Genomic DNA, 14,149 nt, shown 5'->3' with positions numbered 1-14,149 from the left:
TATTACTTTATTTTAGAGGTTTTTTAAAGTGGGTTTTTTTTTTATGTTAATAAAACTCCGGTGTCTTTTGGAGTGGAAAAAAGTGAAGCCATGGTGGTCACACAAAGGTGTATCAGATAAACAAGTATAAGGAACACTGATTTAGGATGAAGTCAATCTATGTAAAACATCAAATCAACTCTCACGAAACTCTACATTCTTTCCTATTTGTTATATGTTGTATGTGCTTTTTCCAGTGTCATTACTGTCTTCACTTTCTTGACAAATGCTATAAAATTAAGTCATACTATCAGTACAGTGAAAGAGGAAACAAAGAAGGTTAATATAAGAGAGAAAAATAATGCCAACAAATTTGTCATGCTTCAAGCTAAAACTAAGATTACAATATAAAAATTGAAAAGCTGCATTGGTTAGGATTGCTCTTGGATGCAAATTAAAATTTAACTAGAATATGTTAAATCTATAGATTTTCTTTCTCCCTTTTCAACTACCACCTTTACTAGGTAATATTTTGTCTTATGCTTGATGTTAAGGCCCCATTGTTAGAGCACACTTGATATATCCTCAGAGAGTATGTTTACACCTAAGGAAAGAGAAGGGGATAGTAGAAAACCTTTTTCTTGCTCGACTCTATTGTTTTATTTGGGAAGAGAAAGGTCTTCGTGTTAATCCCTTTGTTTTGTTCTTAGCCAGAAATGGGTTACATGCCCATCCTTAGATCAGTCAATAGCCAAAGGAAAGAGAATATCTTGACATATTTAGACAAGTTGTGTTTCATCACCTGGGCTAGGATAAGGTCCCAGACCAAATAGTATACTCTGAATATCTGAACAAACTGAATTTCTATTAGTACTAGGGATGATTTGAGATGAACTTCGAAGAGACAGTATGACATCTTTGGTATCTCTCTCACATATCCTATGTTCAGTATACCAGGAATTCTGTTACCTTTGGCTCCAAGCTACATTTATGCTTTACCTACTTCTCACAATTTTCATTGCTACCACCCTAGTCTGAGTCGTTGTCATTCTTGCCAACATTTCTGGATTGTGGTTTACCATCTTCTACCTTGGTATTCCTACAGTCTATTCTTCATGTAGTGGCCTAATGATCCTTCCAAAATGTAAGTAGCTGTTACTGCTTTGCTCAGAACTCACCAGTGGGTCCCCTTTCATTCTGTTTAAAAGCTTACAACAAACCTAGAGTGGTGTTATTTCCTCCATTTAACAGATAAGGAAACTGAGTCAGCAATTTAAAATATATTACTCTATCATTAGCATGATATGTGGGAGAGTTAGGTTTTTCTAAACTCCAAAGATTATGCTATATTATGTGTGTATGTATGTATGTGTGTGTTATGTAACATGTAACATGTTTACATATACATACACACATATATATAGTGTTAAGCATTACAGAAATTAATAACCAAAAATATCAAGCATATAAGAAAAGTTTTAACAGTTTTAGCATAAAATTATAATAAAAATGTAAAGATTAGAGCTATAATGAGAGAATAAACAATAATGAGAAAATGCTGGTAAAATTAGGAAAAGTTTTAAAAAATTTTTGAGTTGGGTCTGACTTCCCCCGTACATTCTCTTACCTACCACTGCATGCCCATGGACACTTGACAGTACATATTAAGAATGTTGAGGGAAGGTATAATTTTGTTTAGTTCCAAGAACAAAACACATGACTCAGTTTAGTGTGTCCACATCATACCCGTAAATTTGCATATAAAAATGTCCTCTTCTAATGTGATGATATTTTTTAAATCTCTTTTTCATTTGTACTTTACATTAAGCAATAAATCATTATTCCCTCAATGGAAAAAAAATGATCAATTGCTAGACTATGAATAATTATTCTGATGGTAGGAACAAATATAATTTGAATGTTATGAAATATCATAGATACGTAGGAAATGGGTTTGTTTTGAATAAAGAATTTCTTCCCGTCATATTTATAATAAGTCCAACACTTCATTTTATTGTAGAGAACATATTGTGCCTGGCCTATTATCGATTCATGCAGTTCAATTTAACAGGCCTCTTGCTGCTAACTAGTCGATCGGTAGTTTTCTTTTGCATTCTATTAAATTAAAACCTAGTCTATGCCCTCAAGTTGTTATTCCAGACCTTCTTAAGTATCTTTTGTACAGTCATCTTAGCATATAACTATACTTAACTTCTCTCTAGGATGATTGAGGACATCAGGCAAAGAAACCCACATGTGCTTCACTTTTTTGTCAGTTTATTCAATGAACACTCCTCGAGTGCCACGCACTGGGAACCAGGTCATGTAAGGACATCTCCGTCTCCTCCTCAGCCTTTAATTCAGTACATCTTGACAAAATAGGACTACTGGCTATGTGAAAGACACAAGTGGACACTGTAAAGTATGATGGTATAAATAAGATGTAGCTTCTGTTCACAACAAGTTTTCTGTTTAAACTTTTAGTTTAAACAAGTACAAAACTTCAGTTAAAAAAATAGTCTCATAATGTAAAGTAAGACTAATTTGGGGGGCATAAAAACACTAGATTGGTATAACTCAAGCTTAAATCTCATATCTAAATTTCATGTTAAAGTGAAAATTTCAATACGGCTATTATAAAATTACATTACATTTTCAGAAAAAGGAGATAGCATATGATTAGAGTAGATAGTAAAAGTGAGGGTAGTAGAAGCAGTGGATAGTAAAAGTGAGGGTAGTAGCAGCAGTGGTGGTGATTAGGAGAGTCTTTATTGAGGAAACTTGAAGGAGAAAGGTTTCTGAGATGGAGTGGGAATATTTTATATGAAGAAGAAATAGAATAATTAAAAAATTGGTAGTGGCAAAGCAAAGGCCATTGCCAAGAACAGAAGTATATAAGGTACATGTAGGGAAGAGTAGGTAATGTAGCTAGCTGGAAGATAATTTGGGACCATAAAATTGGCAATGGGATTCCCCACATTTTAAAACTCCATCTCCAGTTTACCAAGTGAAACATAAACTGGTCCTGGACCCTCTCTCCTAACCCTTCCCTCTGGCCCCAAACAATCCACATAAGCAGAGATCAGAAGTATAATGAGAGTTTATTGAAGTTGTAGCAATCTTTAAACTAAGGAATTCTTAGAAATGGTTCTTTATTATCCCAGGGAGAGTGTTATGGAGGAGGGGGAAGGGTTCTTTCTCAGCCCTCAAACCAAGAAATGGAAAGAGTTAGAGGCAAATATATAAGTGGGAGACTAAAATAAATAGAAAAGAGCAGTAAATGGAAAAACTGTGTGACTTTTTCATGGCAAGTCCTCAGGCCACAAGAAGTCAGATCAAAGTCGGAAAGAGGGAAGAAGATTTTAAAATAGATATGAGATTTAAGTTTGGATTTAGAAAGATCTAGTCTTTTTTGCATGAGAATGAATCTTAACAATATCATTCTGTTTTTAAATAGAATTCTCTTGGAGGTCATGGATTCTTCCTGAGATAGCAAATTCTGGAGAAGAGATATTTAGTAGAGTATAAATAGAATCAGGAGTTGGATAAGTATAAAGTTATTCCTACTTATTCCAACAGAGTTCAGGCTCTTCAATAAATCATGGTAGTAGATGAAATTATCCAAGGAAAAAGAAGTCTAAGGACAAAAATGAAGAATGTTTGCAGTTAGGAGATAATATGATTAAGAGGAGAAAAAAGAAAATTAACAAAAAGGCAAAAGAAATAAAGAGGAAAAAAGCCATTTCACGTCCTCAGAAAATCACTGTATCATAGAAATCAAGGGAAGAGTTTTAGGAAGAAGAATGTGCCCGCAGGAAAGAGATTAGGAGAGAGAAAAGCAGAAAACAGAACATGCAATTGATGATCAGGATGACATTTTTAATTGTTATGAATTTCAGGAAACTGGCAAGAGCAGAAGCCAAATATAAAGAATTAATAAGTGAAAGATAATTAGAAAGTAGAGCCAGCATATTTAGACTACAGTGACAGAAACTTTGACAATGAAGGAAAAGAGGAAAAAGTAGAAAGTTTAGTGAGAATGTAGTAGAGCACACAGAAAGTTTTTCTTAGTATGGGGTCAGGGGGTATGGGCACATATTCATAGGCAGAGGGGTGGAAGAAAATGCATGTAAAGAGGAGACAGATTCCAAGGAGTGTAGGAGGAACCTTGTCAAGGAAGAAGCAATAGAATGGAACAGGAAGAATGGAGGACAGATAGCAGATAGATAAGATTTGCATCTTAAATCGGGTATCTCGGGACTTCCCTGGTTGCGCAGTGGTTAAGAATCTGCCTGCCAATTCAGGGGACACGGGTTTGATCCCTGGTCCAGGAAGATCCCACATGCCATGCAGCAACTAAGCCTGTGCGCCACAGCTACTGAGCCTGCACTCTTAAGAGTCCGCGAGCCACAACTACTGAGCGCGCGTGCCACAACTACTGAAGCCCACGTGCCTAGAGCCCGTGCTCCGCAATGAGAAGCCACTGCAATGAGACGCCCGCGCACCACAACGAAGAGTAGCCCCTGCTTGCTGCACTAGAGAAAGCCTGCGCGCAGCAACAAAGACCCAACACAGCCATAAATAAATAAATAAATAAATAAATAAATAAATTGTTTTAAAAAATCAGGTATCTCTAAAAAAACAGATCCTGGAATGAGAAGGGACCAAGCAAAGGTTCAACTGTGAGCAAAGTCCAGACCTCAGACATGCCTTGGAAAGCTCTGGAGGGTAAACCTCACTTAGCAAGGGAGCTTGACTTTGAACTCCCACCCAATTATTCATTGGATAAGGGCAACAACCCTGGGGGGACATACACTCCCAAGATTTCTGGCTCTCAGCACTACTTGTGAAAGAAGAGATTCTAGTAGCTGTCCTCTGAAGAAAGTTGGCTATGTGAGCTACTGAAAACAAAAGGACACAGGAGCTGGGCACTGGAGTACATAGAAATAGGAAACAAGATCTGAGGATGTCTAAGTGCAGCACCAACAGTGTCCACTATGGTTTGGAAGCCCAGCTTGGACATTTCCTACCTTTGGGATCTTTTGAAGTATCTTGATCTCAAATGCTTATATCCTTTTTGGTTATTGGGAAGATTAAATGAGGTAAATTTAAATGGGAAGATTAAATTAGGGAAAGTTCTCTTCTTCTATTTTTGGAGATGAAGTGAAAGAGATATAGCAATAGAATATATTTTAGCGGTTAAAATTAGTGAAATTGAAGAAACGCATAGATGATATGAGTAGAGTTAGCAGCTTTAAATGAATAAGTAAATTTTGGTGAAACTATTGTGGTGAATAGAATATGAATAAAGTACAATATGAATAAAAGGATTCCAAGCAACATGAGTCCAGCTGGAATGGGTTTCTAGAATCTAATGGGGTATTTATATGACCTTGAGTAATAGTGCTCAGCAACTAGCAGTAGCAAAAATAATGGGGGAAAATGGGCCAAACAAGGAGCAGGTGGTGACCGATTCAAAGTTGGCAATTGTAAGGGAATAACTATGAGTTGTTAATCAGGAGGTGAGGTCTAGAAATTAGTGATGAAATGGAGGGAGACCAAGAACAGGAGATCAGAGTAATGTAAGGCAGAGGCAAAAGAGAGATGAAGGTCCCTGGAACAGATAAGATGAGGAACCAGGAGCTGGGATGTTCATAGGATCAACAACATGAGCCATAAAGTCCCTAAGGATGTCTGCTTGAATGGAGAAGATGGCAAAATTGTCAGAGATTAGTAAAGCAGTTAAGTGGATTTGGTGGTTAATTGTAATAGAGTGACTATGTGATGGTAAGGGAAAATGGAATCTACAAATTCATAATGTGAATGTTTTGAAATAAGTGCATATAACCTCAGAGAAAGTTTTGTTTTTTCTTCCTTAAACCTACTTCACTTCACGATGGCATCTATTTCCTCAGGCATCTCATTGCAGTAACTGTTCTTTTCTATTCGATCATCTTTAACTTATTACTTTCAATGAAGCCTTTCCCTTTGCTTTCAAATAGGCTCAGATCCCTCTGATTTGAAAAGAAAAATACTGTCTTATTTCTCTCTGCACGTTTACTTCTCAACTTCTTAGAATAGAAGTAAATGTCTCCTCACTTAACTTCTGAAATGAATTTTCAGCTTTAGTTCTTTCCAGGAATTTCTAAATTTATCCATAGCCAAATCCAGATTTTGTTTTTCAGATTTTTTTTTCACACCCCTTGCCTTCTCCTTGACATTTCTCCACCATTTATCCACTCGAGAGTTTATTTTTTCTGTTACCTTCTTTAACGCTGAGTTTTCTTGTTCTCTCTGACCCCTTCCATGTATTTCCTCTGAGCATTGTATTTCTCTTCTGAGCATCTTTCTCCTCACTTAAAGCTCTGTATGCTATTTTCTCTCTAGCTATATTTATCTTTTAAACATATTTTCATGTTTCTGACATTAATCACTACATTACATCCAATATTTTATCTTCATTCCTTTAATTATATTTACAATTTCCTTTAGAAATGATTTATTTGAACATCCAACTGTCACTGAAACTTACCATGTCCTCCTAGTTTTCATCTACTGGCTTTCTTTCCTAACCATGGCGTCTCTTTCTGTGTTATCATGGTTCTTTCGTCCTGACAAGATTGAAACTTACTTCAGACTTTCCATAGGTTTTCATCACCTATTTCCATCTGTCTGTAAATCCTGTCATTCCTTATCTCCAGCTGTCTCTTAGGTTTTCCATTTCTCTCCATTGTGACTCCGAGCTCAGCACTGACTTAGCCGGAGGATCTCAGTAAGCACTTTTGATTTATTAATTTTGAGCCCCCCAAACAAGATTTACATTTCATCCCACAGAACAAGAAATCTTTGACATGTATAACAATATTTTAAATATTGTTTCTCTGTCTTCACTTCTTCTTAAAAACTTTTCTTCAATATTAATTGTCACATGGATATTTTTCAGGATTCATAGTTAAGAATTGATATACCTTTTCAAATATTAGGTTTATTTTCAGGAAATGTTTATTACTGCTTGGAAACATTAGTGATATGTGTCTTCTAATACCTTATCTACATGTTTACTGATGAGTTCGGGGTTGGGGGGAAGGGCTTATAAATGACCACTCTGTGAAAAAATTTGAATAACTTTTACCTGGAAATCAAACACTGATTTCCAGGTAATATTACATAGACATTTAAGTGTCAAAATTCATATCACAGGAATAAAGTACAGCATTTTAATATTCTGTTTGATGTTAAAACGTGGCAGGTGGTATTGCCAAGAGAAAAGGTGAACCATGATGGAGTAAATTAGCTGAATCCAAGATATAAATATGCCTTGAAAAGTGGGCATGAAGCCTGTTTTTGAGCAATGGAGACTTGAGGTCTTTTAAAATGTAGCCATATGCAAAATAGAAAGTGTATATGAATTTAGTTCAGCTTGAAAATTCAGTTTCTCCCCTCCGTTGACTTCTTTATTTTTTTGGTAAGGCCTCACTCTCTTTAAAAAAATTAAAATGTAATAATTCTCTTTATGCTAAAAAGTCATTTTCTACCTACAATAAAAAAAAAGATGCATAGAAAGTCACAGTATGATACCGAAAAAGTTGGTTAACCTCCCATCATGTATGATCTCTAAGTGAAACACAAATACTCTGTGATTTTTTTTTTCTTGTTAGGCAGTAGGATCTACATTGCCTCTCTTAATTTAGCTTTATATCTCTGCAACCATAAATAACTTTCTGAAAAGTGTTTCTTTCCATGGCAAAGATTCAGCTTTACATGATATTTTGGTGTTCAAAAAGTACATATTGTTAAATGGTCTTTCATTGACTATATATACATATATGCTTTTGGAATATGCTCAATAATATACAGAAGGTCTTGAGTGACAGTTTAACATCTGTTGAGATAGCAAAAGTATAGCATAGTTTAACACCATCTCCTAAAGTATCAATGTATTTTGCATCTGAAGACGAGGTAACATATAAAAAAGAAGGAATTAAATTTGATTTGCAATAGAAATAGTGGTGGAATCAGGGTGATAGTTTATAATATTAATATACCATGATGGTCAAGTAATTCAGAAATACCACAATTATTCCCCAAATCACAGCCACCTTTTTCTACAAGTCTCTGAGAGAGGCATACAAACAAATTATAAGGACAAATGAAAGAAAAGTGCGAAACTATTTTTCATTAGGAATTTTCCAAAAAATTCTACTGTAGACGCTCTTCTTTCAGATAGTTAGGTCTCACCTACTTTTTTTTCCAATATGCTTTGTTCTCATTTCTTAGCCTCTAAACATAAATCTTGGACCTTACCTCTCCTGCTAAAACGAGAAAAGAAGGACTAGAAATTATCAGAATGCCCTGGGCTATCATTGCAGCTCTGAACTGGTGGAGGAGAAAGAGAACCCAGAAAGGTCATGCCACTTCCCATTGTAAGAGGGAGCCCCTGGTCCAGACCACCAAAGCTATGTTGAATGGAGACCAGCGATAGCCACACAAGACTGTAGGACCTTTTCCTAATTTCTTAAGGAATCTGACCAATAAAAATGTGGTAAAGGGTAAAAGAGAAGTTTAAGATATTCCTTTCTCTATTTGCCTATAGAAATCTCCTCAGTGTGTTTCGACGTGGGATATCCAGGATAGGTTGCATATGACTGATATATAAGATGGTTTGGGATTCATGAAACAAATTAAAATTTTCTGTATAATATTTTAAGAATTCCAAATCAACTCATGAGCACTAGGGGTCTAGGCCCTAGGCATCTCAGTGTTAAATATTTCATAGGAAAATTCATAGATTATAGGGAAACATCAAATATTATATACTGAAAATACCAAAAGTGAATAAAAGATGGACCACTCAGGAAAACCATTGTTAAACCATGTAAATAGCAAACTAATATCATATATGTACACATAAATGTATATGTATATGTATATATTTATTGAAAGGATGGGCAAGGAGGCAGGGTGTAAATAAATACATAAAATAAGGAATTAAAAATATAATATGGGGTGATAAGCCTAACATGCTATGGAATTACAGATGCCAAAGAAATTTTTCTTTCTAAAGCCTTTTTCTCCATACTCCTCCAGTGTTGGCTGGGTACACACATAATAATTGTTTTATATAATTACTTCATATTGGAAAGTAATGAGTCAAGAAGGAATCTAATGTAAAACTTAAGAATAACCAAAACCAGAACAAGGCCTGAAGAACAAATAACTTAAAAATATTTTTTAAGCTTAAATGTAAGGAGAGAACAACCCAGATGGCCTGTATGTTTATTCTGCTTCAAAGGAAAGGTTTATTTCTGAAATTGTTTGTAGGAATAATAACTTCTCTCACCACAGCACTTCCACAGTTTCAGTGTTGAAGCCCCTACTTTCATGTCGTATAGAGACTTACAACTAGCAAGTTTTAAGCATTGCTGGTAGCATTTTTCTCAGGTAATTCTTTACTTACCCATCTGCCTCTGCCATTAAACAGTGACCTTCATAAGGGTCACTAAGTCCAATTCATTTCATATTATCAGTTCCTAGCACTTAATAGGTACCTAATTAATATTTGTTGAATGAGTGCATGACTGCAGTGAAAGGATATATTTGAGAATTATTCACCGAACCACTGTCAAAAACAAAAAAATTAGAAAGTAGTATTCAAGGTTCTACTGTCTCTAGACTCTCTTCCTTTTAGCAGAGTGTTCTGCTATCTGTGGTTGAGTTCTTTTTATATTGCAGGAGCCTCTAAGCAATTCAGGGCTTGAAAAGTGATTTGGGATTGGCATGTAATACTTTCTCAAAACAAAAACTGCACAGAAATGAAGAAAAAGGAAATGTGAAGAAGCCCTCACAGGAATAGAGGAATACACTGTATTCCTCATAGGCGATGAAGGATGCCAATTCACATATTCATGAAATGTATTCAGACTTTGACAGTACTATATTATTTTCCCTGTGCTTTAGCCTGAAGATGGAGACATTGACACGTTGGCCTACAAGGTATTCAATTAATATGTGTTTTAAGTGATTCTAGTGAAACTGCTAAGCTACTATTCCTTATATATAAAATATATATTATATGTATATAATATATATAAAAGCCTACAGGGCTTCTGTTTTTTGTTTTTGTTATTTTTACAGATAAACTAACACACTGTTGACCTCCACTCTCGCAGAGGACACAATGACATTCTTGATTCTCTTTTCAACCAAGGCAACTGCCTACATAAGAGAATTATGTGATCTTCATTTTTGTGCCAGCATGGCAATTTTTGGTTATTTCAAGTTTTCTCTAGCATATCTGATAAGTATCTATTTCATACTCTCTTAGGTAAAGGATAGGAATAGGAAGAAATAGCAAATTTATCATAAAAACTGCAACCCAGATCTATGCTCCAGAGAAACAGTTTATCAGTCAAAAAAACCTTAAATTAAAAGAAAATCATTGATTCAAATTAGTGGCTTTTCACTATTGTTCATATACTTAAAATATAAGAATCATATTTAATACTATTTCTTTAACAATTTAGACACGTTCATTCTTCTCTTTCTTGCCCATACTCCTTTACTCTTTCCCCACCAACTTTGGAGCTTAGTTTTCATGTTGGCCTTATTGCCCCAAAAATATTTATTTGAAATTATTCAAGGACATTTATAATACATTGAAAGTATATTTTTCAGCTTGAATCTGACTAATTGTGACATAAAAACATTTGTTTTCCTTTATAAGAGCACCTGTGTGTAAACTAATTCTGACATCAGTACAGTTGTCATATGGTAAGTTTAAAAACTTTTGGGGACCAGTAAGTGTATGCTAGGCCTTTGGAAACTCCAACACTACCAAATGGAGTCTTCTACCTATTAACCAAATGTCAATAATTAATTGGAAGTTAGCTTGTGATATGTATTCTTTGCACATGTTCCTGCCAAGAACTTCTGTGTCTAATTAAGACAATAGGAATATTTGTGCTATGATAATTTCTGATAGTATTTCTATAATCCTTCAAACCACTTTTGAATGTCTTTTTTAAATTTTGTGTTTTTAAATTCTGTAACTATAAGCTTCTGTAAATAAGGGAATTTTCAGTGTAGAACAAATTATTATCCAGAGAAATGTCGATCATATAATACAGCATTTGATTTTGACAATTTTGAAAATTTCTGGATCTGGGATAGCCTTGGAAAGTATTTTCAGGGCTAGATTAACCTAATTCTATTCAATTCTTTACTTCCAATTTCAGTTTAAGGAGCAAATAAATTATTCTTTGCCTGACCATCATAAAATGTTGCTTAATTTTGGCAAGTGTAGAATCTTTTAGTTGTATTAAGTTGATAAATATTTTAGCCATAAAAGTGATGCTTGCAGTCAGCTTTGGCTTTACATATTGTGACAGTGTGTCCAATTATTGCTGAAAATTTGAGTAAAATCTGTATTCAAGATAGTTTTATTTTGAATATTTTTTTATTCCTAATTTTGTTGCCATTCATCTAAGCCTCCTGCCTAGAAGTACTGCAAATTTCAAATAAATAGGAACTAGGGGAAAAAAGAAAGAGACTTGTTTTTAATACTAAGACCTTTTTCATGTTTTGCTTTGTTTTTCAAGTATGGAGATCTTTGTTATATTCCTTATACTTAGGGGAAAATATCACTTGATTTAAGATTATTATATTGTTGTATTATATTTCTATTTGGTGAGACAGCATAGAGAAGAAGGTATAGCCCTGGGTAAGTAAAGCCTGAGTGCAGTTCCCCTATCAGCCATGTGACTGTGGATCATTAACTTCCTGAAGTGCAATTTCCAAAGTTGTGAGAATTAAATATGTTAAATGGCTGATTTGACCTACTCACTCGGTATGATATTTTTATTAGTCATTCAGTACATTTGAAAGATTACTATTAAATAAAAGGTATATTATACCCATTGCCTTCCATATTTGAACTCTGGAGTGTATTAAAAGTAGATGACAAGAATCAGATTGAATAAATAAGCGCAGGTCTGTCTTGGCTCCCAAAATGCCTCCTTCACAGTGTAACATCCCTGTCATCTTAACAAATGACTGACTTGTCATTTTAATATCATTAGTAATGCTAAAATTTCTCCTTGAAAAGTTAAATGAAGCAACACATTTTACCTCTCAGTTAAAATAGTGTTTTTATTTTTAATAATTTTTTAATGCAATGTCCCTTAAAGATTTAAAAATCATAATTTTAATAGAAATATAGATATTTCCATGCCTGCTTCAACCTAGATCTAACCAATATTAGTTGGATTTCTTGCTACAAAGTTTTCCCTTTTTGATTTATAGAGCTTGTAAATATGAATGAAAGTTTCTTCAGGATTAATATACTTGGGATTCCAGCCACACCTCATATTTGTCTGGGTGTAAAAGTCCAATGCATTTATTTTGTACAGCATTTTCAGGGGAAAAAAATCAACTTTTAAAATAAAACAATATGCATAAAGGAAATACATATTTTATGTAGTTTATCATTTTTCATGGATAAATAATACAAAATATGAATGTAGGTCTTCTTTGCTTTTCCTATATGCAGTCTCACTTTCTCTTCTTGTGTATGATTGCTGTTATATATGTATTCAAATATGCACAGAATACACACTCATTTTTACCTGAATGAATCAATGATTGCCATATTTTTCTAAACTTTAGTCATTGCTGTTATCTGACAGCTGAATAAAACTTCACTGGGCATAACTTCAAAAGAATAGATCTGATTTATCTGAAAGCATGAATTTCTGTATTGTAATATAAATACTATATTTATTGAATGAATAGGTGAAAGAAACATGGATTATGTACCTTCTGTTTTTTAACATTTCATTTTTTGACATGTTATATTTCAGCATACTATGGATTTTCTTTCTTCTATATTTTATTTTCTTCCACAGTCCTTCCAAATTACGTTAAAAGATTACTAAAATAAGAATGTCTGCTTTGTATAAATTCATGTTTTAAGATGCCTTCACAAGATGATTTATAAAATTCAAAGTTGCATAGCCATTTAGCAATCTAAGTGGACAGAATTGAAAGTTATAATGCATTCATGTATACATTCATAAATTACCTAGTGCTGTAGGTATAATAGTGAATAAGAAAAACGATCACTGTCCTCACTGAGCTTAAAGTCTAATGGGAGCAAAAAATATTAATAAAAAGTAACTTTGTAAAGAAACACAAGTGTAAATTTGCCATTCTAATTCATGCTATGAAGCAGAGTATATGGTGCAATAATCAGAGAGAACACAAAAGGCTTCTTGAGGGCAATGTTTGATATATTAAAAAAACAGAAGGAATTAAGCAAGTAGATTGAAAAAAAGCATTTCAGATAGGGAGCCGCGTGTACAAAAGGTATTTTGGAAATTCTTCCTTCTGATTTCTATGAATGGTTAAATTTTTTTTATAATAAAAATTATTTTATTGCAAACAATACACACATACATTGATTTTTAAATGGTATTATTTTCTGTTAGTATGAATGGTATTGCTGTTGTTATTAATAATATGCAGTTTTGTGTTTATCTGCATTTATCTGCAATTTAATTTCAGCTACTTGTTCTGGACTGAATGGGGACAGATGCCATCCATTGGAAAGGCTCGTTTAGATGGCTCAGAGAAGGTTGTCCTCGTAAGCATGGGAATAGCATGGCCAAATGGCATCTCCATTGACTATGAGGTCTGTTGGATTTCTTAAGCATTCAAAGTGCATTAACTGCCAACTTGCATTAGTCTACTTTTAGTGTTCTCTTATTTTCTTTATAAAACAATCAAAAACAGCTTGTAATATTATTTTTCAATCAAACTTAGGAAAATAAATTGTATTGGTGTGATGCTCGTACAGACAAGATAGAAAGAATTGACCTTGAAACTGGCGGGAATCGAGAGATGGTGCTGTCAGGGAGCAATGTGGATATGTTTTCAGTTGCAGTCTTTGGGGCTTACATCTACTGGTCTGACAGGTAATTTATTTTTTCATAAGTATTTGAGTCTCAAAATGTTATTTTAGTGCCAATTGCTTTACCCTTGTAGGATTAGCCATTCCTTAGCAAGGTCACAGAAAGGATCTCACAAAACCATGTAATTTCCACAGAAGAGGCAGTCACTCTTGCTATTCCAGGCTCAACCCTTTCAATGTCACAGACTAATGTTGGTTTCTTTC

At 34.2% G+C, this 14,149-nt stretch overlaps 1 protein-coding gene across 1 annotated transcript in view; it reads left to right on the top strand.

Annotated features, from left to right (window-relative positions):
- The window catches only part of LRP1B (LDL receptor related protein 1B), a 1,885,740-nt gene that overhangs the window by 1,371,147 nt on the left and 500,444 nt on the right, over positions 1–14,149 (top strand). Inside the window, exons 39-40 of the mRNA XM_082465229.1 lie at positions 13,540–13,666; positions 13,798–13,949. Of these exons, the coding sequence (XP_082321355.1) occupies positions 13,540–13,666; positions 13,798–13,949 (279 nt within the window). The remainder of the gene's footprint in view (positions 1–13,539; positions 13,667–13,797; positions 13,950–14,149) is intronic.

The sequence above is a fragment of the Balaenoptera physalus genome (assembly GCF_965194825.1).
Source record: "Balaenoptera physalus genome assembly, chromosome: 6".
In the NCBI taxonomy this organism is placed as follows: Eukaryota; Metazoa; Chordata; class Mammalia; order Artiodactyla; family Balaenopteridae; genus Balaenoptera; species Balaenoptera physalus.
The sequence above is the reverse complement of the archived record's forward strand: the minus strand, read 5'-3'. Positions and strand labels throughout refer to the sequence as shown.